A 14,718-nucleotide genomic window follows, 5' to 3' on the forward strand; every position below is an offset into this window, starting at 1 on the left:
TTCATAATAATTCTCAGTGATATTCACGAGCTATCCCATCGGGAAAAATAGCCGAATATCATGCTTTTCGGAGCACCAGACCATAACGCGCGATGTCTTTTTGAGCGCAATCGCTCGCAGTCCGACGAAAGGAGGCTCCGAAGCCAGCCCACAGAGTGATAGTAGAAAAAGTAACAGTTCCTAAAATTGGGAGAGGGAAAGCTTTATCCCAGCAAAAGTCGGACGTGATAAGCCATGCCTGCGTTGTCTCTTTCTGCGATGCCGGGGTGGGCTGGGTTTCGTCGGTCTGACAAAGATTGCGCGGAAAAATTCATCGTGCGCTATTGTGTGCGACCTCCATAGAGCATGATGTTCGGCTATTTTTTCCGACGGGATAGCTCCTGAATACCCCTGTCAATTATCATTAATTTGAGTAAATTAGACACGCTCTTCACATTGGTGGGGTAAAAAAGTGACCTTTCCTAGGCAAATTTCCGACTTAAGCTCGCAAAAATTTACATAATTAAACTTACGTCACACGACATTCACATGAGGAGGTGGCAAAAACCCAGTAAGAACAAATGCCGTTGACCGCATGACTCTAGGTGGTGTAGTTTTTTTATTATAATTCAATGACACGTTTTCTGGGACACCCTGTATGTATCGGAGGGCTGTGTTAACAAATGCATCATCTGGCCGGAGGGAAATGGAGTGTCTGCAACTATGGAAATTGAACTTTTAAACCGTCTCTGTAACTGAATAACATTTGTGGACAGCGCGCTCCGTGTGTGTGTGCTGTGTTTCTTCGTGGTTTTCACGTTTTTAGTTACAATGTCTGATTGCCGCTAGGCATCGCTCGATATGTCTATGTGCCAACCTCAGCGCCAAAATCTGTTGCACGCGGTTGCAAGGGCTTCGATTACCCTCCGCTCACGTTGCGCATGGTTCAGTTGAAGCAAAACTGGCATATTTCGGTCGTGAAATACGCTACATGCGTGTCACGCCAAAAGCTACGTTCCCATTGCCAAGTGTCCGCTCTCGGAGTGGGGAGCGGCGAACAGAGAACGACTAGAGTGTTCAGAACGAGGTAAACCGACGGAGGCGAGGGAAGTGAGACTTCCGCGCGAGCTACCAGGCAATGGTTTGTTTTCACGCGCCACGGACCCTCGGACCGGCGTCTTGTTCTTTTCTTTGATTGGTCGGTCGCTGCAGTCGTCCGTTTTCAGTCGCGCAATGAGCGACTGCTTGGACGGCGCTAGGGAACGGGCCCCCGGCGTCCCCCAAACGACATATCCGCCATTGTCAGCGCTGTTCCGGGCCCGGTGGTGCGAACGCGCCTTAACGCTGCTCCGCGACACGTGGCGCTGTGCAAGTCACACCATGTCAAGAGGTCCGGCGTGAGCTCTCCATTTGGTTAGCCAGGCAAATCTCACACGGGAATATCGAGACCAATTCTGCCATACGTATTTTCGACCTGTGCGGTTCACCCGAAGCACACCCTACCTTGTAAACACGAGCACAGAAGAAAGGAGTTGGACCGCTAAAGCGTACCTGGCGGAACGTGTGAACACAAGACTGTGAAATGAGGGCAGTCCCAAGACAATGTACCTTTAAACAAAAGAAATATTCACTTGAGAAACAACAGCAAGGCTTTTAAACAAATGGATGACCAATACATATAGAATACATCACTATATAGTTACAAAATTACACGTTCTGCATGTTGAGCAACGCTTACAAAAGAGGGAAGACAAGCAACAAAGTAACGAAACCGTAGCTTGTGTAGAGTGAAGGTCTTGGAGCTCGGGAGGATCGGGTCCTTGCTGGAGGCGGCGTTCCTCTGGTGGACGAATACATGACCACGCACACACTCACAAATTTGTCGCTGACTGTTGTGGCGCAGTGTGACCGCTTCGTCGCCGTGACACCCGTCGTTATCAACCGTGTATACGTGAGACCACCGTTAGCTGTCGACACTTACCGCCCTTGCTTTCCGAGGTTACCAAAGCTCCCGGTTTGCGCCGCCGGCGTAAGACGATATAGAGCAAACTACATGCTCCCACCAATTGTGCTGAGCGACTTCCGGGCTGTCTCCTCTCCTTAGCCTCTGACAATGCATTCAGCTTACATGTGTTACATCTCACCCTGGTGCCACACGAAACCAAATAGCAGAGAAAACAACCCAACACAACATGGGTTTGGCTAGCCACAACACGCCAAGGATTTCCAAATTTATTGCCGCCGCTGTTTGTCTCACACGCCTGGAGAAAACAGCCCGAATGGAGTAACCCGACACCTAGGACGCGCCTGTGTATGTCCTCCAGGTCGCCTTCGACCACCGTGCCACAGGAAGGGGGTGCCATTTTCCGGTCGTTCCCACCGTTCAGGGTTACCTGAGTTTCTTTGCTTTAACCCCCGGGATCTGAGAAACGTCATCGCACCTCAGACATTTGGAGAAACAAAAGCAAAATTATTGCTCTTTACGTAAAGCGGCAAGGCGTGTTTTGTGACACACCCTTGCGCGATACGCTTAAGTCTGGCGGAGTTTGTACACCATTTTTGCAATTACGCAGCTACACCATTTTTGCAATTATGAGTCTTAACGTGTCTTCCCTTTTCCTTTTTTAAAGATACGCTGGCAGTCTATGATACGGGCGCCTTTTTGACGTCCACCACAGTATGGGGAGCTTTACGAGGTAAGCGCAACATGAATGTTTCAAATGAATACGAAAAAAAAAGAAAGAGAGAGAAAGAGAGAGATTTAAAGGTAAAGATCACTCTGTGACGTTGTTGAAATAATTATGTATAGCAGAAGCATTTGACCGTAACAACTCTCCTGCAAGCCCTCTCGCTCGAAATCGACATGTTTCCGGAGTTTTTCCTATAGTTTGTCGTGACAGTCGAGCCACACCAATACGGGAAGGGAGAGCCGGAGAACCTCCTCATCAGCTCGGCGTAGCGTTTCCTTGACATGTCGGCGTCCTTTCTCATGCCTATTCTTCACGTATTCTGTACAGCGGAATGCAAATAATTGTGCCGCAGGCAATGCGGAAAAGTCACGCGCCAAGGCCACGCCCACAATCTCTCACCCTGTATTCACGGGTACGTCGTTCTGTGCACCAATTCCAAAAGGGTTAGGTTGCAATGATTCACAAGGCCGATAAATTACAGAGCTCGATTGGGCGAAGTCAAGCAGGAATTCAACAAATCTTGCGGATGAGACAGAGAAAATTCTAGATCTACACTCTAAATACGGAACTTCACCGCATAGCACGCTGTGCGCCAACCATTGCCACGAAAGATAGGGTTATCGCCTCTGATTCGAAGAGAGAAGGGGGCGTACGCCTTTTTGTGGCAATTTCGATATATGAAAATTGCCACAAGGTGGTGGTGGTGATGTTGAAAGGGCTTGCCGTTGTCGGCCTCACGTGTGGGCAACGTCACGACTAACGCCCTGGGGAAATGTGCGTCCTGGGCCGACTTCAAGGGGAACTGTGCCGACATATTGCCACAAGAAGCCGTACGCCCCCCTATCTCGTCCAATCACAAGCGGTAACTCGATCATCATTCGTGGCAATGGTTGACTGTACGTATCGATGCTTGGAAATGAAGTGTCCGTTTAAAGAGATCAGGTCTCTACTAATTTTACTTTTGTCGTATACTACTAGTACTTACTAAAGTAAATTTTACGCCTCGGATTTTGGCGTTGCAATTCAGGCGGCGCAGTTTCCAGGAAAATCACCTTCAAACGTGACCACGAAGTTAATGAAGCTGCTCATGACGGCCCCAACAACACCCACAGTCCACCACATATGAATATGACTCTGGTGTTTCTAAACCTGAGATGTTTTCTGAAGGTAGATTGTTGATCGCTTCGTATGTGCAACAAAACAACGCGCAGCACTGCATGAAAATCGTTCGTAAAACGTTGACCTAGACATTGATACATCTGTTAATGTGGTATAACCAAAATATGCTAACATGAATTTCTGTGAAGGACTTGAAACGTTCAGCCAGCTGGTCCACTCGGAAATGAATGAACCCTACAAGGTTAGTGAGCACATTCGATGCCGTGCAGCCTAAAAACAGAACTTCACCACATAACACGCTCAAAAACCACCATTCAATGATACCGCTATCACCTTTGGTTTCAGCAATAGTGTAAATTATCCATTTTGTATGACCAGGACCACTAACATATGACCACAAATTTCAATGGGGGTTGGCCAGGATCGTTTTACGAGGTGAAGTTTCGTTTTGAGGGGCCATTGTGGTCACCAACAACTGCTCCAATTCACCTCCACTCGTCTGTTATCATTGACTATTAATTAAGTACGATACAACTCACATTTAGTTCCTAATCAACGTGACAGAGGTGGAAGACTTTCCCAGGTTTGGATTTCGTGGAATCCTTCTGGACTCTGCGAGACACTTTTTGTCGGTAGATGTGATCAAGCGAAACCTGGTGAGATATGGACGTTCTGCGCTGCATGAGAATGACGTGCGCTAATATGTTAAACCACACTTTGTTGTTTCCTCTACAGGATGGCATGGCATACAACAAATTCAACGTCTTCCATTGGCATGTTGTGGACGACCAGTCCTGGCCACTGCAACTGTGCACTTTCCCCAACATCACGGCGGTAATCACGCAGAATATGTCACAAAATGACCACACGTTTTCTTTTCACAGCTGCACAAACTGTGTCTTGAACATGCTGGCCTTCAGTGTGAGATAACTGTTATAAACAGATCAATCTGTTCTGCACAGTAAACCGGGGGCATAGCGTCTCAAGGTCCCTGGAGGACTGCCCCCATGTATGCAGACTACTTGTAGACTTGTAGGAATGCCCCTAATAAACCAACATGTACCAAGATTTTAACAAACACCTGAGCGCTCTATGCAAATGAAACTAACTCCAACTTATTAGTAGTTTCGTGTCGTATATTCAGGATGTTTCACGAAAATCCCCCGGCTGAATAATTCGTGAACAGGTCGCGCTATCGAAGAAATTTCTTTTTCGTAAGGATCCTTGGGGCATCGGCCATGAATTGAGTAGTGAGCGGCTCATTCGCATACGGTCACTAATTAGATAAACATCTGATCTTTTAACTTTTACTTCGCACGCTTACGGAAGTTCTGTTTTAAGCATCTGGACCTTCACCGAAAAATATTGCAAGAAAAAAACCGCATCCACACTTAGTGATCTTTCTGAGTAATTAATCGGTTTCGGTTTACATATTTCTTGCGCGGAGCAGTGCAACAATGTGCTCTTTGGATCAGCTATCCGGCTGCCAATTTGATATTCGCTTGATATTCCTTCTCAAAGCGACTAGTAAACAGCGCTGCCGGTTTTTGTCGTTCCGTAGGTGAGACAGCGTGCTCTATCATTTATGATGATGAATGCGCCACGAGCGCAGTGAACTAGTGGGTACACTCTTAAAAATTAACTACACCACATAGCACGCTCGTAGCCAACCATCACCCCGATTGACAACGTTCTCGTCCGATTTGTTGAAGGCGGCAGGCAGAGCCTTTCTTTTTGTCATTACGTACGGCATCATTAGTAATAAATAAATAAATAAATAAATAATAAATAAAATAAAAAAATAAATAAAGTGTACGCCTCCCATACTTATCAAATCCAAGGAGAGAACGTTGTCATCCGGGATGATGGTTGGCTAGGATAGTGCTATGTGGTAAACTTCATTTTTAAGTGGAACGCCAGAAGCCTCGTACACAATCAGGCCGACCTCAAGTTACTCTTACGGAAGGAGGATTTTGCTGTCTTGGCCATACAAGAAAGCCTCACTCAGCCATCATTCAAGATTCCGCCATACGTGTCATACCACGCTAGGGGTTTTCAAGCTGATTGCCTCCCAAGGGCATCACTATACGTGAAACGGACTATTGCCCAGGCTGAGATCGACCTTTCTAGTGTTTGTTCACCCACTGAGGAATACGTGGCCTGCCTGTTGAAGGCCGGCTCGAAAACTGTATCGGTCATCTGGGTTTACCACTGAGGTTATGCTCAACCGAGTGCTGAATCCCTTAAGAAACTTTGTGCTTCTTGTTCTGGACCTTTGATCATCTGCGGAGACTTCAATGCCAGCCACACTCTGTGGGGCAGTCACAGGAATTATAGAAGGGGTAACGCCATTGCTAACTACCTATCTACCAGTGACCTAGTCGTCATCAACAGTGGTAATCCGATGTACATGAGGCCGCCTCGATATATGAATGTCATTGATCTCACCTTGATTACCCCGGATATCACCTCAAAGTGGGAAACTGAGCCCGACACATGGGGTTCGGACCACTTCCCTATTGTCCTGTCGCCTCCACGTTGGAATAATGTGCCCAGGAAAACGAAGAAAATAACGAACTGGGAGAAATACAGACAGCGACTGGCCAACTCCACGGCAGATGATCTGCTTGACTGTATAAAGACGTCATTGGCAAATAGTACGAAGACAGTATTTTATCCCATTTCAATGTCTCTTCCTGACCTTAGGTATCTCAATCTCCGAGCCGTGCGACGTCAGGGTCAGAGAAGAGCAATAAGAACTGGGCTCGAGGTCGCCTGGATCTCGTAGAAGCGAATCTCGGCTGCACACAGAAGACACGTATTAAAACTGAGACGCACACAGTGGAAGCAGTTTAGTGAGTCCCTTAATGCTCACACCCCTGTCACAAAAGTATGGAGTACTCTGACAGCCATTGAATGCCTCCCTCAACCGTCAAACCCGTTGGTCACGCTGTCCGTTTAATTCAAAAGAGAGCCTAAGGACCTTGCAGAAGAGTTTGCCAAAGAACTAGCGCAAGTGGCCAGCTGCAATGACCCTCGTCCATCGCTAAGGGATTCAGCTTCCGATGGCTCCCCAACAGTTGATGACATTACCATGACTGAGCTACATGAGGCTGTCAAGGACTTAAAACGACGCAGCGCCGTTGGACCAGACGGAATATCGAATCAGGCCCTGAAGAACCTAGGCGATGAACAACTTGTCTCTCTCCTCCACGCAGTCAACAAGGTCTGGTGTTCGGGAAGCATACCTTCTGATTGGAAACACGCCAGTTTCATCCCTATATTAAAGAAGGGCAGCCCGTCTGATCAATTGTCCTCGCATCGTCCCATTGCTCTAGCTTCGTGTGTTGGCAAGCTACTGGAAATAATTGTTCAAAAGAGGCTGTCATGAGCTTTAGAGCAAAGTCACCATTTTCCTGAACACATCGCAGCCTTCAGGAAAGGCAGAGGTACAGCAGACGCAATTACCGAAGTAGCCACAGGACGAAGGCAGGCGAGGGAGTCAAATGCATTCCTTGCCCTGTACTTAGATGTGAAGAAAGCGTACGATTCTGTAAAGCACTCAGCCTGTTTATTGGCGCTAACTGAAGCCAGGATAACTGGGCGTCTCCTGAGATTCATTGTAGACTTTTTGTCAGACAGAAAGTTCGACGTGTCTGTTAGCGGCCACATTAGTTCCACAAAATCTTTTCTGCAAGGGGTCCCGCAGGGCAGTGTACTGTCCCCCACGCTATTCAACTTAATCATGGCTGGAATCCAAAAACGAATGCGCCCGACACCGTATGCGCCACAACTGACCATATACGCGGATGATATCTGTCTCCGCATGGCAGGAACGAACAAGGAGAAGATTCGCGACTCAGCCGACATAGCTCTAAACGCCATCCACGAGGCCTTATGGGAGAGAGGGCTGGAGATATCACCAGAAAAGTCCCAATGTCTTGTCTGCATTCCCCCCCACGGAAACACGTTGGTGGGGACTTCCCACGTCTAAGCATCAATAACATCCCTGTTCCAAAGCATGCATATACCTTGGTGTTACTATTGGCAGCACTTTACGCTGGACGAAGCAGGTGAACGAAACCATTGCTAAAGGGAAAAAATCGCTTGATTCGCTCAGAAGAATCAGTGGCAAAGCATGGGGCTGTAATGCACGATCTATGCTCACTCTGCACGGAGCTATTATTCTATCTCGGATTCTGTATGCGACACCGCATGTTGACCTGTCACCAACACGATGGATAAACCTCGAGCGTCTCCATGGGGCCGGTGTACGAACAGCGCTTGGTCTACCCAGCTTCTCCAGCATTACCTATATACCTATCTGGAGTCAAAGGAAAAGCCCGTCAGCATCCATTCAAAACTCAGAGCGCTCCAGTTCATAGACAACGCAACATTTCTAGGCAAGAAACAACTCCTCACCTGTCTTCAATGCAACCTCACCACGTCCCTAGGCCGCCTGGCTAGGTCGCACGCCAATCGCCCCCTACCGTACGACGAATGTATCCCACGACCTGCTACTTCATGGCGTGAGGTAATGCCCAATATCTCGTTGCATATCCCAGGGCTAAGAAAGAAAGGCGAATCCAGCTCACTGGAAGCAAAGGCAGCTGCTGACGTCCTAATTAGTGACACTTTTCACACACTCTGGTGTTCACAGACGGCTCTGTTGACGCAGAGTGTAGGAGCGCTACATCCTCCTTTTTATGTCCCATCCTTAAATGTGGCATGGCAAGGAAAATCAGTTCGATAGCCAATATGCTCTACGACGGCTGAGCTTCTGGCAATATTACATGGAGCAGCTGGAGTACAGGCTAAGGGAATCATCAAGGCTGTCATCCTCACGGACTCGCGTAGCGCTCTCAAAATGATGATGAACCCCACGTGCAATAGCATTCTAGCAACGTGTATCAGAACGTCATGTGCCCAACACAGGACAATCGGTGGAGACATCTCCCTGCAATGGATCCCCTCCCACGTCGCCATTAGCGGCAACGAAAAAGCGGACCATCTTGCTTCTGCTGCATACCACAGCACCAGCCCTAGTTTGCCAACCCCGGGAGACAGCGACAAATTGGTCATCAATGAGATAGTTCTCACGCAGCACCCTGGGATCCGGGACATCCTGGAAAATCATCGACTTGATCTCCCACTGGAAGGACTTTCCCGCAGTGCACAAACCCTGCTCTTCAGGTTGCGAACAAGAAGCGCTTTCACTAAATCACAATTATTCAAGATTGGCTCTCTAGACAACTCAAACTGCATACATTGTCAGCAAATTGAAACTATCGAACATATCCTACTGCATTGCTGTGCATATGCTGCGGTGCGGGAGAAATACCTTGGCCATTGTAGGAATTGTATGGTGGATTATGTCCTACATCCCAGAGGCGCTTTCACAGAAAGATACTCCAAAATTAGCAGCCTCGTCTGCTTTCTCCGGGAATCGGGTCTCGCTCAAAGGCTATGAGTACTGCTCGGACTTCTCATCAACTCTGGCAGTAACTTCCCTAGATCGTAACTTTCGGCCGTCATCATTCCTTCATCTGTTATCACATCATCTCATCTCATCCTGACTACAGTCGTGACGCAGCCCCCATTCGTGAGGCCAACAACAGCAAGCCGGTTTACACCACCACCACCACCACCACCACCACCATTTTAAAGAAGGAGAAGGAACTCCAAAGCGTCTCCTGCGGTCTTGCGGCTGTTCCTTATCTTCCGTCAACCCCGTGTGTCAACCCGGTGGAACAACACGAAATTGACAGCCGGATAGCTGATCCAAAGAGCGCGTTGGTGCACTGCTCCGCGCAAGAAATATGCAAACCGAAACCGATTAATTACTCGGAAAAATCACTAAGTGTCGATGCGTTTTTTTTTTTAATATCATTCCCGATGCGTAAAACACAGATTCCGTAAGCGTGCGAAGTAAAAGTTAAAAGTTACGATGTTTATTTAATTAGTGAGAGTATGCAAATGAGCCGCTCACTACTCAGTTCATTGCCGATGTCCCAAAGATCCTTACAAAAAAAAAAACTTTGATAGCGCCACTTGTTCACGAATTATTCAGCCGGGGGATTCTCGTGAAACACCCTGTATAGTCGCCAGCTTTCTTTTTAATTATTCATAACTGATTAGACGGATATCTCATTAAACCGGTCCGGGGGACCTGTGTACAAAAATGTTAACACAGTGATGAATGGAGACTCATAGCGCTGTCAGGCAGCCCCTTTCCTCTCGACCAATTAAGAATTTCCATCCCCCCTTGAGTAATTTGTATAAATCGCATGAATACCTATGGCACTCGGCAGCTACAACACATCCTCGCCTCTGCTTTCCTGTGCAGACTCTCTTACTGTACGATATGAGAGTGACAGAAAGAGAAGACGCGAAGGACATCTACTGTATGCACTCTTCCGTAGTTCAACTATGTGTCACCGACTCGCCCAAATTTCCATTGTTACTAAAGAGAGTAAAAGGCGAACAACATTATACAGGGCGTCCCAGAAAACGTGTCATTGAATTATAATAAAAAACTATGCGACCTAGAATCGTGCGGTCACCGGCATTGGTTCTTACTAGGTTTTTGTCAACTCCTGATGTGAATGTCATGTATCGTACGTTTAATTATGTAAATATTTGTGAACTGAACTCGGAAATTTGCCAAATAAACGTCACTTTTTTACCCCACCAATATGAAGAGCGTGCCGAATTCACTCAAGTTCATGATAATTGACAGTGATATTCGCAAGCTATCCCATCGGAAAAAATAGCCGAACATCATGCTTTTCGTAGCACCGGACCATACGCGCGACGGCTTTTTGAGCGCAATCCCTCTCAGTCCGACGAAAGGAGGTTCCAAACCCATCCCACAGAGTGATAGTAGAAAAAGTGACAGTTCCTGAAATCGAGATAGGGAAAGCGCGATCCCAGCGAAAGTCGGACGCGATAAGCCATACCTATGTTATCTCTTTTTGCGGTGCAGGTGTGGGCTGTGTTTGCAAGCTCCTTTCGTCGGACTGACAAAGATTGCCATGAAAATTTTTTCGCGCGCTAGCTCCGTAGAGCATGATGTTCCGCTATGTTTTTCTGATGGGATAGCCCCTGAATATCCCTGTCAATCATCATTAATTTGAGTAAATTAGACAAGCTCTTCACATTGGTGGGGTAAAAAAGTGACCTAGTAAGAACAAATGCCGTTAACCGCATGATTCTAGGTGGTGTAGTTTTTTTATTATAATTCAATGACACGTTTTCTAGGACACCCTATATAGACGCGTAGCAAAACTTGAGTTTTGTGTCGCGGCTCCATTGGAAGACTTGCTTGTCGTGCGTTGTGTTCCTCTAAACATTAGTCACAAAGCACTCAGCAGTCTGCGTTGTGTGTGCTGAAGAAACAGGCTCCTCCTTCCCACGGACGGAAGGTAAGGAGCCACACTTATAACCTGAATTTTCTTCCTCAACAGTCTATCACCGGATCGTTGGACTTTCCTTCTGTCAACTAAGTTGCGCATACTAAAGACCGTGAACTCAAGCCCCATTGTATTTGTTTCAGAGTGCGTTCTCACCAAGATCTGTGTACACAAAGTCGGATGTCCAAGACATAATAGAGTATGCCAGGCTCCGCGGAATTCGTGTGATACCAGAGATCGACACTCCTGGACATACACAGGCCTTAGGCAAAGCGTTACCAGGTTGGTTTTCCTAACATATGGATACATCTGCTTTGGGGCACAAACAATGGAAATTTCATGGGATGAAAAGCAAGTAACAGTACTCTTTAGGAAGATCCACTGTTATCTAAAATTTTGCAGAACCATGTAGCTCAGTTCTCTAGGAAGGTAAATCTTACCCAACTTTGAATGGTTGCTTACATGAACTGCCATCATTTAATTGAAGTATGCAACCGGACGTTGTGCGGCTTGTGTTGTGTTTGTCACTCTATATGTTTAATTGCTTCAACCACTACAACCCTACATGAGTGACGAGATACCAGAGCCCGGGTACATATTTTGGAGCTGCTAGAACCCAGTGCTCTATTAATCCCAGTGATGGCCAGTAGTTAACTACATGTAGTTAAACTACTAGTTAAACTACCTGATTGTAGTTAAAAAGTAGTTACCAACTACTTGCAGAAATGTAGTGACAGCTTCTAGTTAAACTACTATTTTAAGTAGTTAACTACAGTAGTTAGGTTACTGAAGGCGCCAACTACTTCCGATTTTGCCGCAAGCTTTACGGCACGATAGTGCTTCCAGCTTTCACCTTGAGCTACTTGTTTGATGAGAACGGAGGTGCAGAGCAATTGTGTCGTGCATGTATACTAAATCTTCACTTGTAATGCTTGTCTAGTAAAGCCTCATTTGCTGTGAAATCTCGCCGCAAGCTTTGTATTTGGCGATCGTAGCAATGGCTTGAGCCAAACTTTATCATTGGTTGTGATCCATATTTAGGTGTCCAAGAACACTATAAGGAATTGGTGTTGATGAACATTGAACAACGTTAAGTAGTTATAGATGTAGTTAAACTACATTGCAGTAGTTAAAGAAGTAGTTTTAACTACTCCCCTGAAAAGTAGTTAAACTACTAGTTAAACTACTCAATCTCAAAGTAGTTAGTAGATATAGTTAAACTACTGTAGAAGTAGTTAGTGGCCATCACTGATTAATCCCTCACTAATTGGGTGTAGGGTGAAGTGCTGACTTATGAACTCATTACGAGATCGGTCAGTGTTGAACTTCGGACTAGGAGGATGACGTGGGGTGTGCATTATCGATTGCAAAGCAGTGCATTTCTATTACGCTCTATAAAGATGCAAAGGATGGGCTTCTCTGGGCCGTATCATAGAAAGATAAGATGACAAACCGAAAATTATCCCTGATATTGCGGGAAAATTCGGTTTAACGTCTAGCTACTCGGCGTTAGACTACCGAGGAGTGGAATCGGAACTAACCAGACGCAAAACAGGTATGAACCGTTCTCCTCGCCTGGATACACTAAACTTCTCTTTTAAGGTTCTTTTCCAAACGGCCGGAGTGAACAGCTGCTTTGTTAGAGTGTGCAGGAGGAGGAGGAGGAGGAGTGTCGTTGGGAGGAAACCCGAGAGGTCTGCCTGCCTGATTAGGCGGCATGTTTCTCGGGAAGGGAAAAGTGGTGGAGAGGAGGAGAGGAAAGGGTGAAGTGGAAGACCAAGCGGAATCCGCTCGGGGGGAGGATAGCTGCGTCCATGGGCCGACTTCAGGGGAACTGTGCCAGCATACGCCTATTACACATCTGAGGGAAACCCAGGAAAAACCCCAGACGGCACAGCCGGCCCGCGGATTCGAACCACGGACCTCCCAGTCTCCAAGCGCACGCGTTACCGCTGCGCCACCGGAGCTGGTTTAGAGTGTGCAGGGGATTACAAAGCAGCCATTCACTCCGGCCGTAAAAACCCGTACGGACCCTTTCTTCCCTCCGGGCTGTTGACACACAATTCGCATGAACCTTTAAACACGTCACACCTAACCCTTTAAATACCATGCCAATGATGAGGACGGTGCCCAGAAGAAGAACAGTCTCTGTTCGAAATATCGGCGGCTTCTGTCCTGAGGCAACTCCCTTCCTAAACATCTGCATAGGAATTCTAGCTTCCCTTAAGTGGGACTCGCATAACGGGTTTTCTCGGCGGAAAAACGCCGAGCTCCGCGGTCGTGGCGTCAGTCTGTTGGGAAAACACAGAGCCCACCGCACTCGATGATTTTTCAACGGTTCATTGGACAGCGTGGGCGATGCTTGGCCTTCGACTTCGCTCGTGTAGCCTTCTCAGTTTCTCGGGGCGGACGAACCACGACAAGAGGCAGACAGATGATATCAAAACCAGCAAGGAGTGCTTTATTTGGCATCAAGGGGTCAGGTTAAGGTGAGGAGACTGCAAATATATAACCGGTTTCGTGTACAGATATGGTTCTTTGTTTTCCGGTTTTATGAGTTTTTAAATACGATGGCGAAAAATCGGGTGCTATTTACACACGAGAATTCGGGGAGAAATCGATCGGTACGATCTCTGTTTGATATGGCGTCGAGGAATTTTCGGATGAAACGAAAGGCATACGAAACAAGCCACTGCTGTGACACTGGGACGAGAAACAAGAATCTTTATATTTCCGCTCGGAACTGGGGCAGTGAATGACCGCGGTATTTAAACACTTGCCCTAGCTCCACAAAAGCTTGCCTTTGACTCCTGCAGGACGGAATTATAAAAGGAGGACAAATAGGATGTCACAAACAGCTCCCTTTGCTGATATCACGATTCACCTTTCCGATGGTTTACCAAGAAAGACAAGTTGAAGGACCGCAAGGGTTTCGGGTCGATACCAGGTTTTACCCGAATTCTTGAAGATTTGTTCAGCGGAGAACTAGCATGAAAAATCGGGTTTAACCCGAAAACGAAGAACCCTATGTATAGAGGGCTCAAAACAAGAACACGAAACCATTTATTAATTTTGGGACCGTAGGGCTTTCAAGAGTAGAGGGAAGAAACAGTGAAGGGGGGGGGCGGGAATCTGAGTGTTTTGTAACTGGGATGACTTCTTTTGGCACCTTCTACATATCGGAAAGCTTCTGTGCACTCTTTAATAAACTCAAGTCATCAATTGTGTGACTTCGTCTGCCACTTCCATTGCCCTTCCACGCCGGCGCTTGCAAACTGCTGCTTCGGCGCCCACATCCGTCAGGCAGCGATTGCTTTAGATAGCGCGTGCCTTCAGCCGTTCGCCTGATGGATCAGCTTATCCCAGACGTCGGCGAAACTGGTCGTAGCACATTTATTTCGGAGCCGAGCAGAAACCGTCCAGAAGACGTCGTAGGCGCGTCGGCCTTTCCGCGCGTCTGTTAGTCCCTCTACATGAGTTTTAGCTTTGCCAAAAACGATATAGCGACGGGAAGTGCA

General features: G+C 47.1%; 1 protein-coding gene across 1 annotated transcript in view; it reads left to right on the top strand.

Annotated features, from left to right (window-relative positions):
* The window catches only part of LOC135378630 (beta-hexosaminidase subunit beta-like), a 66,588-nt gene that overhangs the window by 17,179 nt on the left and 34,691 nt on the right, over positions 1 to 14,718 (top strand). Inside the window, exons 2-6 of the mRNA XM_064611712.1 lie at positions 2,610 to 2,675; positions 3,977 to 4,029; positions 4,334 to 4,444; positions 4,524 to 4,622; positions 11,344 to 11,482. Of these exons, the coding sequence (XP_064467782.1) occupies positions 2,610 to 2,675; positions 3,977 to 4,029; positions 4,334 to 4,444; positions 4,524 to 4,622; positions 11,344 to 11,482 (468 nt within the window). The remainder of the gene's footprint in view (positions 1 to 2,609; positions 2,676 to 3,976; positions 4,030 to 4,333; positions 4,445 to 4,523; positions 4,623 to 11,343; positions 11,483 to 14,718) is intronic.

This window comes from Ornithodoros turicata, chromosome 1 (genome assembly GCF_037126465.1).
Source record: "Ornithodoros turicata isolate Travis chromosome 1, ASM3712646v1, whole genome shotgun sequence".
In the NCBI taxonomy this organism is placed as follows: domain Eukaryota; kingdom Metazoa; phylum Arthropoda; class Arachnida; order Ixodida; family Argasidae; genus Ornithodoros; species Ornithodoros turicata.